General features: G+C 38.4%; 1 protein-coding gene across 1 annotated transcript in view; it reads right to left on the bottom strand.

The window, feature by feature from the left end:
• Positions 1 to 12,466, bottom strand: part of LOC126249405 (palmitoleoyl-protein carboxylesterase NOTUM) — a 240,559-nt gene that overhangs the window by 39,255 nt on the left and 188,838 nt on the right. Inside the window, exons 10-11 of the mRNA XM_049951059.1 lie at positions 9,144 to 9,299; positions 4,336 to 4,466 (exon numbers count right to left, since the gene is read on the bottom strand). Coding sequence (XP_049807016.1) covers positions 4,336 to 4,466; positions 9,144 to 9,299 — 287 coding nt within the window. The remainder of the gene's footprint in view (positions 1 to 4,335; positions 4,467 to 9,143; positions 9,300 to 12,466) is intronic.

Raw genomic sequence — 12,466 nt, 5'->3', positions numbered from 1 at the left:
CTTCTCCACATCTGAGGTGGATTCTGTAGTGTCTGCAGCTCATGACATGTCACATGGTCATGATAGGGTCCATTATAAAACTTCCTGGCAGATAAAAACTGTGTGCCGGACTGAGACTCGAACTCGGGACCTTTGCCTTTCGCAGACAAGTGCTCTACCAACTGAACTACCCAAGCACAACTCACGCCCCATCCTCACAGCTTTAATTCCGCTAGTACTTCATCTCCTACCTTCCAGGGTCCATTATAGTATGTTATAGCACCTCACAGGGTGTCTTCTGTTTCTCTTTGAGCCTCGCGACAACAACTTGTCAGTTGCAACTGACACTTTGAGGGTTGGACAAATGGGCAGTTAAAAGAGGTTTTATTTCCTCCACCAAGAAGTCTGTGAACATTCTTTTTAACTGTCCATGTTCTGTTTTAAATTTTACTGAGTTGCAGATGGGGGATAGTGTTTCTCCTTTTAAAGACATGTGGAGGTTCCTGGGCCTCACATTTAATTCTCAATTTACATGGTTGCCACATCTCAGGGACCTGAAAAGATGGTCCCTAAAAGCACTCACTATTTTAAAATGTCATAGCCACAATTAATGGGAAGCTGACTGCACTTGCCTCCTTCAGATTTACAAGGTCTTCACATGATTTCAGCTTGACTACAGGTGCACTGTATATGGGTCTGGATGACTTTCTTATTTTAAAATACTGGATGTGGTGCACCATGAAGGAATTTAGCTGGTGACGTAGGGCCTTTTGAACCAGCCCCATACTGAGCCTCTGCGCTGAGTCTAGTGAGCCACCACTGCACATCACGTGATTACTTCTCATGGTGCAACAGTCCTATAAAACACTGTCCACACCATACACAGCTCAGGTGCACCCCATAATATTACTTTACCATCAATAGAAAGACTTTTCCATGAAACTTCCTGGCAGACTAAAACTATGTGCCTGACCGAGACTCGAACTTGGGACCTTTGCTTTTTGCAGGCAAGTGCTCTGCCATCTGAACTACTCAAGCATGACTCATGACCTGTCATTACAGATTTAATTCTGCAAGTACATCGTCTCCTACCTTCCAAACTTCACATGAGCCCTCCTGCAGACTTTACAGAACTAGCACTCCTTGAAGAAATGATATTACAGAGACATGGCTTAGCTGCAGCCTGGGGGATGTTCTCTGCAGTGGAGTGTGGACTGATATGAAACTTCCTGGTAGATTAAAATTGTGTGCCCAACCGAGATTCAAACTCAGGACCTTTGCCTTTCATGGGCAAGTGCTCTACTATCTGAGCTACCAAAGCATGCGTGAGAACCTGTCCGCACAGTTTTAATTCGACCAGTACCTTGTCTCCTACCCTTCAAAGTTCACACAGTTTTAATCTGCCATGAAGTTTTATACTAGTAAATACTCCAATGCAGAGTGAAAATTTCATTCTGGAAACATCGTCTAGGCTGTGGCTAAGCCATGTCTTCACAATATCCTTTCGTCCAGGAGTGCTTGTTCTGCAAGGTCTGTAGGAGAGCTTCTGTGCAGTTTGGAAGGTAGGATACAAGGTATTGGCAGGATTAAAGCTGTAAGGATGGGTCATGAGTTGTGCTTGGGTAGCTCAGATGGTGGAGCACATGTCTGCAAAAGGCAAAGGTCCTGAGCTCGAGTCTCAGTTTTAATCTGCCAGGAAGTTTCATATCAACACACACTCTCCTGCAGAGTGAAATTTTCATTCTGGAGGCTTTTCCATAATCAACAATGAGCAATGAGGACCTATGGGATCCAGGTGAAGTACTGCCTTTTAGAGATGGATGTGGCTGGTCTGAAAGTCTTACACAAGAGTTGGGGCAGATCTCCAGCTTGGGTTTTACAGAGACCCAATATTATTTCAGAGTTGATGAATTATAATAAGGATTGTGCTCTAGATTTTTTGTTTCAATCTATATTTTTTAACACATTAGATAGGCATCACAGTTTTAAAGTTGTGTACAGCAATGGCTCCAAACAGGGGATCTTCCCAAGCTAGTCAGTAGTGTTCCCTTACTGTGTCTTCAGAATTTGTCTTCACTATCACCAGTATTTACTGCAGGCCTCTATGCTATCCAGAAGGCACTGGGCAGATGCATCTTTAGGGCAAACAGTTTCTCACTGGTTACAATTCCCTTAGTACCCTACAATCATTGCAGAACATGTATCCAGAAGACAAAATAGTCCAGCTCATATATGGCCAACTGTACTTCTTTCAACAGCAAAGGAAGCAGGTATCATTCCGCTAGGTACCAGTGCATGTGGGAATTCAGGGAAATGAACTGGCAGACCAAGTCACCAAGGAGACTTGCAGGGTACATAACATGATATTCCCCTGCAGGTCGTCATTTTGTTGGTGAATGGGAGGATCATGCATTTGTGGGAGGAGTAGTAGCTGGAGGAGTATCCAGCTGTTATGTTCCTCCTGCTGCTCACTCCGGCAGGATGACGTCACCCAGACTGACCTCCAAATTGGGCACTGGCCCTTCACACATGTCTTCCTACTCCAGTAAGAGAACTCCTTGTCTCTGATGCCTGTGGCATGCTAGCCACATTATGCCACATTTTAACTAGATACATTTTATATTGTAATAAATAGGCAGAGGCAGATTTAGGTGGGGATGTACCCTCTTTTTTGTTGATGACAAGATAATTATAGTGAAGGTTTTAAGGTTTTATTATGTGTCAGGCCTCCAGGTAAAGCTTTTAGGTTGGTGATTTTAGTGTGTTGCAAAGTGGCTGGTCCGTCCTTTCTATTCTGGAGATCAGCTATGTGCTGCTATGATAATTTTAATTGTTTTTCATCACATTTTCATTTTAAATGTATGTTTTAGTCCTGACACAATACATAATTTTTGTATTTCTACATGTATATACACAAGTTTTGCTGCATTTAATATTTTTAATTGTAGCTTCTTCTTCTGCTTATCCATTAATGGATGTTGGCGACCACAGGTTGCATATTTCTTCTGTGAACTGCACTATGTAATAGCTGGTCTACACTTCTTAGTCCTGTCCACTGCTTTATATTGTCCAACCATGATGTTCTTCTTTGCCTTTGTATCCTTTCCCCTTCAATCTTCCCTTCTATTATTAGCTGCAGAAGCATATATTTGATGTTCCATACTATATGTCCTAGGTATGCAGTTTTTCTTCTTTCAAGCACTGTCAACATTTCTCGCTGCTTGTTCATTCTTTCCAGTACTTTGGTGTGGGTTATTCTTGCAGTCTGCATTATTTTAAGCATTCTGCAATAAATCCACATTTCAAAGGCCTCTAACTTCTGTGTTGTTGTCATATTTAATGTCCATCCTTCAGAACCATATAGAAGCATGGACCAGATGTAGCACTTTACAAATCAGACTCTAAGGTTTAGGTCTAGGTCTGTGCTTATAAGAATAATCTTGAAGGCATTTCGGGCGTTCTCTATGCGACATTTTATTTCCAAGTCTGTTTGCCAGTCTTTACAAAGCCATGATCTGAGGTATTTAAACTTTTCGATTCTTTTTATTACAGACCCTGTAAATGGTAGATTTGCATCTTTAAATGAGTCAGACTCTCGTGGGACAATTATCAAATTAGTCTTTGTTATGTTAATATGCAGACCTAGAGTACTGATGTAATCTCCTACTATGTTGACAAGTTGCTGAAGATCACCTAAATTATCAGCTATCAATACTGTGTTATCAGCATAGTGTATGTTGTTGATATACACTCTGTTAACCTTTATGCCTTTTCCTACATCATCAAGTGCCTCCTGAAAAATACTCTCAGAGTGTAAGTTCAATAACAGGGGTGACAGTATGCATCCTTGTCAGACTCCTCTACATATATTGACCAAATCTGTGACATCATTATCAAATTTAGCCTGTGCTGTCTGATTCCAATACAAATTCTCTATACAACAGATATCTTTCTCATCTATATCAATTCTTTTGAGAATTTCCATGAGTTTATGATGTTGTACGCTATTGAATGCTTTTTTGTAGTCAATAAAACAGAGGCCTACATTTTTACCCTGATCATAGCAGTTTTGTACTATAACTTACAGTGTGACTATTGCTTCTCTTGTACCTAAACCTCTCCTAAATCCAAACTGTGTCTCACTAATGAATTTCTCACATTTTTCGTATAGCCTTTCATGGATGACTCTCAGAAATATATTCACAGAATGTCTCATAAGACTAACAAGTCTGTGATCTTCACATCTTCTCACATTCCTCTTCTTTGATAAAGGAATGAAAGTTGATGATAGCCATTTGGCAGGGTAATGGCCAGTGTTGTAAATTTTGTTAAATAGTTTCTGTAAGACTTTGATACCTTCTTCATCAAGGAGTTTAATAAGTTCAATTGGAATTTCATCAGGCCCTGTGGTTTTGTTGGTTTTTGAGTTTTTGATGCCTTTCTCAATTTCTTCTTTCATAACTGGAGTTCCTGTTAAATAGTTGTTCCTAGAAAATTCAACATTCGGTCTATCATCTGAAAAAGGTTCTTAATGTAGTCTTCCCATATCTCTTTCTTCTCAATGGTATCTAGAACTATTTTATTATTTTTGTTGGTTAATAAGGAGATTTTTTCCTTTTATGTATACCAGCAGTTTTTTTAACTTTTTACGTAAGTTAAAGTCATCAAGTGAAGCTTGCAAGCTTTCAGTTTCTTCACATTCATGTTGCAGCTATTCATTTTTTGCTGCTCTAAGCTTTGATCTTATTAGTTTCTGGATAATATTGTACTTAGTTTGATCTAACTGGGCTTTATACGTTTGCCATTCATACATCAATGAAAGAATCTCATCAGTCATCCATTTCTGTTTTCGATCTCTTGTTTTATATCTTATTTTTTCTCGAGCAGTGGTTAGCATAATTCTGTAAAATTGTATTTTTTCAACACACATCTCATAACATTTTCATACAGGCACCAACGACATTACTGTCATGTGCCCACACCACCTATCATCATCATCATCATCATCATCATGTTTGTAAGAAGACGAAAAGTGTCATTTCTACAGATGATGCAAGTACATGAATACAGAATAGTAGCAGCCCCATCAGTGAAAAGCCAGATGATTAAGATGAATGTTGAAAGTTATAGGTTATTTAAGAGTGAAGAAATTAGTTTATTTTTCTTATTTACATTAACTAATGCATTAGGAGACAATATTTACAGAATGGAACCATATGATGTCAGAATTATGACTGGTGCATACACTATTAGACTCTTCACATGGGGGACTTTCACAACTATTTTATACTACACATAAGTTATTAATTAATGTTTTTCACTGTGATTCTTTGTTTTCCCAGCTGCCTATTGTTTTTGGATGTCCTAGTTTGATGTAAGGTGGATGGGTTTTTCAGGAACTGCATGTACCACACTGATTTGTAGTTGCAGGCAGCCAGCTGCCAAATTTATCACAATCTATGAGTGTTCTTATAATTTTATTTTAAATGTCCATGCAGTGTCTGATGTTTACAGCCTGCAGGATGAACTGGTACTGTACACCTGGAGGAGATATTCAGGGAAATTTTATACAATGAACATCAGATTAAGAAAGCTCTGAAGGTCAAAATACAAGACCAACGAAAGTAAGAGGAAGAGGAAAGAGATGTAAACTCTATTGTCTTTCTTCCGTATGTGGGAAATGCATCTTCAAAAATTGTTGGAATCATGAAGAAGCATAAATTGGACGTGATCTTCCACCCATTTGCCAAGACAACAGTTTTCTGAGATCCGCAAAAGATGATCTGATTTTATTAATGGTAAATATCTATGAAAATGCTTGTCACTATGATGAACATTGTTTAGGACAAACCACAAATACTAGACACAGATGGTGCAATGTACACTGACAGCACACTTGCCTTCTACAGTCCAGCAAATCTGTAGTGACTGAACATTGTATTTCCACTGGGCATTCCACAGATTATGCAAGTGTCAAGATTTCTGTCACAGTCTCATCCTATAGGGATTGAGTAGTCGTGGAAACTGTGGCTACACAAGAAGCAGAGAACCTGCTCAGTCAAGATAAGGGCCTCCATCTCGACAATTAATGGAGAGACTAATTTCTTGTCTGCACTCCAAGAGGAATTTTTGTTCTGAATCTTTGCTGTCTGACATTCCAGTAACTGTCATTTTAATAACTAATTCCTGAACTAATAAGTACTGATCATGTGCTGACTTGGCACTTACAAAACGATTATCTTCAAGGTACATGTTTTATCTATGGCTATTGGACCTGATCTGATACCAGTACAATTTGACACAGAGTATATGAAGAAACTTGCTTCTCTTCTGGCAGCAGTATACTCATAAAATACCTAGATTAATAATATTATATAACAAATCAAAAAATGAAAAGATATTACTTGGTGTCCCTCAAATATCAATTGTTTAGTATTGTACCACTCTGTGATTGGTCTGTAGTGTGAAGTCATTTAAAAACTCCTTTCTCACTCATAAATATTGCTCCTTCTTGTGCCAGTGTGTTCCTTAACTAGCAGGCTTATACCTTGCTATCTTGTTGGTTTTTGCACACACATCTTACTTTTAACCTGTTCCATCCCCACACTACTTTTTTCCCCCAGGAAATGGGAATTATACAGTCAAGATTTTAGGACAACTGCTCTTGGTTAATATGATACTTGGGATCCTTCTTTTTTCCACACTAGTTTTTCCCACAGATTAGTTGATGTTTGAGGGACACCAAGTCATATCTTTTTATTTTTTGATTTGGTATATAACATTATGCTGTCTAAGTATTTTATGAGTATTCCTTACAAGTTCTTTGCTAACTGTTATTCACTTAGTAATTTTTTGGCTGTTGGGTTTCACCTCTGGCTGCATTTTTTGATGTTGTGACAACTAAATCAGATAATGCTTTATTTGTTTGTGCTTCTGATTTCGTATATTTTCCATTGTTTGGTCTTTTGTAATGTTTGGCACGTTCTTTTATAACTCTGTGATGTCAAAATAGTTAGTTTCGAAACTAACCAGTATGTTTACATATTCTGCTTTGTTGTGCGTTATGTGCAACTTTCATTAATGCTGCAAACTGCATTTTGTTGGTTTTAAGGACTTTTATTATTGTGCTTCATTTTCTGTGATGTGAACTGTAGTATATCTTGATATACACTACATGTATACTCATTTTTAACAAGCAGGGACTGAAGGTGGCATTAATGAGATGCAGAAACTGATTGTCTAAATGAAATAACTTCTGAAAATATATGGCGGATTGGTGAATTTCCTTTGGCAAATATCTGACCAGCCGTTGTCCCATATCCATGATGGGTCAACAGATATACAATCAGAAGTGTGGAGGAGTGGACTGTAGCTACTAGTCTAGCTTTTCTATAAAACAAAATAAATATATGTGTATGTGTGTGTGTGTGTGTGTGTGTGTGTGTGTGTGTGTGAGAGAGAGAGAGAGAGAGAGAGAGAGAGAGAGAGAGAGGAAGAGAGGGAGAGAGTGTGAGTGTGTGTGTGTGGGGGGGGGGGGGAGGGGGGCTATTTTAACTATTCTAATCAGTGATTTTTCTGGGCTTTATATGTGTTTCATAGTGGTTGTACCTAAATACCGAAGACACCTGAAGACAATACCCTTGAAGTTACTGAATGGTGCTAAGTTCTTTAGTCATAAATTTTGAGAACCAGACAGGGCATGTCTACTTCAGTTTCATGAGGTTTTCATGAAATCCCAGCTTGATTATGGGTGAGCAGTCTATGGATCCAGAAGACCTAAATATCTCAAGATTATTGATGCTTATGATTATGAAGGGATTAGGCTGGTCACAGGTGCCTACAGGACCAGTCTCATATCCAGCCTCTGCACTGAGGTTGAGTAGTCACTGTCTGTCAGTAGCTTCTCACTGTGAGCCACACATACAGATTTCTTGCTGTTCCAACATTTGTTCTCCCACTGAACCAGTTTTTATAAACCATCTGTGTGTGATAAGCTCAAGTGGAAAGCACACAAAGCATTACTAAATGGCATTTGTTGTGAGATAAATATAATTCCCAATACAGTGTTTTAGTCGACAGCCATCATGGTTACTGTAAAGACCCAAAACCCTACTTTAGATTTATTGAACTAAAGGAGACTTGGTAGGTTTAGAATTTTTGTAATTCTACATTTTATGAAATTTTAAATGAGCATCACAAGATGGGCCCAAGTAGGGGAAATATCTTGTCTGTTCTATCATTTCACCTAACCACAATCTGAAGACTTGTTTAGCACATGAATTTACCATATCTGATGTTAAATGCAGCCATGAGAGCAATGGAGTAGATGAGACATACTTATCTGGAAAAATTCTTCATCTCCTCCAAATTCTTGAGTGCTCTTTACTATAAACAGCACAGTAGCCATCAGATAAAATACTGCAAGATATCGAAGACATCTTTCTCTGACTACAAAAGCTGAGAAAGGGGTGTTGTTCTGCAGGTTACTATGGTTCACAGAAATCACAGAAATGAATTGGCAGATGTAACAAACAAGGAAGCATGCAGTGATCAACCAGTAATTCAGTGTGTTGTTGTTCTGCATGTTATCAAATCTTTGTTAAGGTAAAATGGCATGAGCCAGTGGTAAGAAAATTGCGAGATTGACAAACAATGAAGTGTTTTTAATTCCATCAACTAATCGTAGTATACTTTGTTCCAGGCATTCGTATAAAATAAGCCCCTTGTAGTTCATTTACAGATAGGATACAGCCTATTGTACACAACTTCCTGTTCCAACTAGAGGAAGTTAAAATGGGTGATGTATGCAGTACAGAAATTTCAGTACACCACATCATAATAAATGATATTCTATACTGAAAAAAAGGGGACTGTTTTAGGAGTTTGAAGAGACACATGTGGTACAATTTTTAAGGTTTTTTGGAGTTCTGTTCTGCTTCATGAGCTATCTTTTGCTTTCTTTGTTACTATAGCCAGGTTTGCAGGATGTTTTAAAAAATGAGTATGTTTACAGATTGAGTGACAGTGGGACTACACTGATGTATAGGAGTGAAAATAGCATATTAGGCAGAGCCATTGAAGTTGAGGTTGTATGTTACACTTCTAAAAGTTTTATATGCTTTAAATGTATTTGGTTCAAACACACAAAAATCTCAAATACTTACTTTTGATTTCCACACTGCTCCATCAGTTGTTTTTTGTATGATTTCATTTCCCAACATTTTAAAGCATGTGAAAGTGATATATCATTAATCTTTATTGACAGCCAGTCTCTCTTCAGGAGGACAGAATGTGAAATGCATGATGGTGCAAACACAGCACTGTAACAAAAGGTCAAAAGAAGTCATCAAACCACATACTCACACATCTTAAAAACCAACATAAATATCAAGTACAATAATGAAAATGCACTTTATTTCATAACAAAAGGTCTCTCAGCTTGCAGAGAAAAAGAGAAAGAGAGAGCCTGATACACACTTGGAAACAGAAGGCTTGATCTTCATGTACTGTAGGAGAAGTATTGCTTGAATTCTGCAGCATCAAGTGAATTCGTCTGTAGCTGTAGCATTAGGCGGGCATTTTTTTCCTTAGTTATATTTCCTTAACAGTTTGTCTACAGCCTCAAAAGAACAGTAACACAGACCACTCAGTCTTTTGATATGGGTAATAGCTCAGGCACACTGTTCACTGCTGACCAATGAGCTGCACCATGATGTCACTTCCATTTTGTATAGCCATGCATATTCAAATACAGAGATACGTAAACAGGCAGAATAAGGTGCTGCAGTTGGCAATGCCTATATAAGACAAGTGCTACAATGATAGGTTATAAAGATTTAAGTCAGTCTGAATGTGGTGTTATAATCAGCATATGAGTGATGGGACACAGCATCTCCAAGGTAGCGATGAAGTGGGGATTCTCCTGCATGACCATTTCATGAGTGTACCATGAATATCAGGAATCTGGTAAAACATAAAATCTCTGACATTGCTGCAGCCAGAAAAAGGTCCCCCAAGAATGGGACCAACGACAACTGAAGAGAATCATTCAATGTGACAGAAGTGCAACCCTTCCACAAATTGCTGCAGATTTCAACACTGGGCCATCAATGGCTTAAATCCTACTTATCCAACAAAGAGCAAAGAGTTAGCATTTCTTCCAATGGTGTATATTATTTTTCTGACTGGAAAAAAATATCTCAGGGAGTTCCACAAGGCTCCATATTAGTCCTATTTCTCTTTTATGTTAATGACATACCATTAAATATCAGCTCCCCAGCAGTTCTGTTCACAGACAATACTTCTGTCTTAGTTGAACATCAGGATTCCCAAAACTGTGATCAGTCCCCTCAGTACCTTAAAAACTTGGTTTCAGCTAAGTGGATTGAATCTAAACATATCTAAGATATCTAACATATCTAAGAATCTAAACATATCTAAGTGAAAACATATCTAAGTGAAAATTTGAGCAGATTAAGATTGTACACAATAACCAAGGTATAGAAGAAGTTGACTCAGTCTAATTCTTAGGTTTAAATGTAGATAAAAATTTGAGCTGACAGGCACACATTGAATATCTGACAAACAAACTGAGCAGCTTTGCATTTTCAATGCAAATATTATCAACTGCAACTGACATGGGCACAAAAAAGTAGCATATACAAGCTACTTCGAATCCATTATTAGGTATGGTATTGTTTTTTGGGGTAACTCAACAAACATAGTACAGATACTAAAAGTACAGAAAAAAACTATATGAAATATGTGCACTGTAAATCACAAAAAACCATGTCAACCATTACTTAGAAAACTTAAAATATTAACTCTGCCATCCTTATACATATATCAGATTATTATACTTTTGTACACCAGACATGATAATTTGAGGGAAACCATTTTGTCCATTCACATGACACTAGAAACAAAGACAATTTTATGCACCCCACCCACCACCTCAGACTGTATGCCCAGGGACCTCAGTGCATGGGAATGAAAATTTGTAACAAATTAAAAGGGAACAAGTTGATGCAGATGAATTTATGTTCACTTAAAAGAAAGCTATATGAGGTACTGACACCGAAGTGTAATTACTCAGTGGATGAATTCATGAAGGACAGACTGGAAATTTGAACTGGATACAATGTGTTATACATTTCAAGAAATATCCTTATAGTTTTATTATTTATTAGAATGCTATTATTTATTAATGTAAAAATCATTGTAACTGTTTTATAAATGGATTTCAAATGTATGTCATGAGATGAATAAAATACAATTCACAGTTCAACAAGTGTCAGTGAGTGAACCATTCAACAAAACATCATTGATATGGGCTTTCAGAGCCAAAGGCCCACTCATATACCCTTTGTGACTGCATGACGCAAAGATTTACACCTCGCCTGGGCCTTCCAACACTGAAATTGGACTGTTGATGGCTGGAAACATGTTGCCTGGCTGGATGAGTCTCGTTTCAAATTGTGTCAAGCAGATGGACGTGTATGGGTATGGAGAAAATCTCACGAATCCATGGACCTTGCATGTCAGCAGGTGGAGGCTCTGTAATGGTGTGGGGCATTTGCAGTTGGAGTGATATGGGACCCCTGATATATCTAGATGCAACTCTGATAGGCGACACGTATGTAAGCATCCTGTCTGATCACCTGCATCCATTGATGTCCATTGTGCATTCCGACAGAGTTGGGCAATTCCAGCAGGACTATGCGACACCCCACACATCCAGAATTGCTACAGAATGGCTCCAGGAACACTCTTCTGATTTTAAACACTTCCACTGGCCACCAAACACCCCAGAAATGAACATTATTGAGCATATCTTGGATGCCTTGCAATGTGCTGTCCAGAAGAGATCTCCACTCCTCGTACTATTACGGATCTTATGGGCAGCCCCTCATGATTCATGGAGTCAATTGCCTCCAGCATTACTTCAGACATTAGTCAAGTCCATACCATGTCATGTTGCAGCACTTCTGTGTACTCATAGGGGCCCTACATGATATTAGGCAGGTGTACCACTTTCTTTGGCTCTTCAGTGTATAAGATGTGCCAAATTCAAAATTTACTTGAGACATTGTAAGTATACAAAGCCTTAATTTGTCTTTTATGCTGCCAAGAATATGTCTTGTTATTACAAAAGGAAACAAAATTCTACAATCATGCCCTGAAGACCATGTGATAGATGACTGACCACTGTATCAACCTCAGTCCTTCACCAATGAATGTAATATGGAGAGGCATGGGGACAACACAACACACATATGGCTATTGTCAATGTTCTGACCTCAGAGCTGCTAGTTTTCAATCAGATGGCTCCTCAGCTGTCATCACAATGTCGAGTGCACCTGTCCAGTGCTCCCACCAAGGAAAAATGCCTGGTGGTATTGTAAATCGAACCTGGAACCTCACATGAGGGTTTGTCACATTGACCACTTGACTATGGAGGCAGACCTTATTATTGAAGACTTTGTAT

This window comes from Schistocerca nitens, chromosome 3, assembly GCF_023898315.1.
Source record: "Schistocerca nitens isolate TAMUIC-IGC-003100 chromosome 3, iqSchNite1.1, whole genome shotgun sequence".
In the NCBI taxonomy this organism is placed as follows: Eukaryota; Metazoa; Arthropoda; class Insecta; order Orthoptera; family Acrididae; genus Schistocerca; species Schistocerca nitens.
This window is presented reverse-complemented; position numbering and strand designations above follow the sequence as displayed.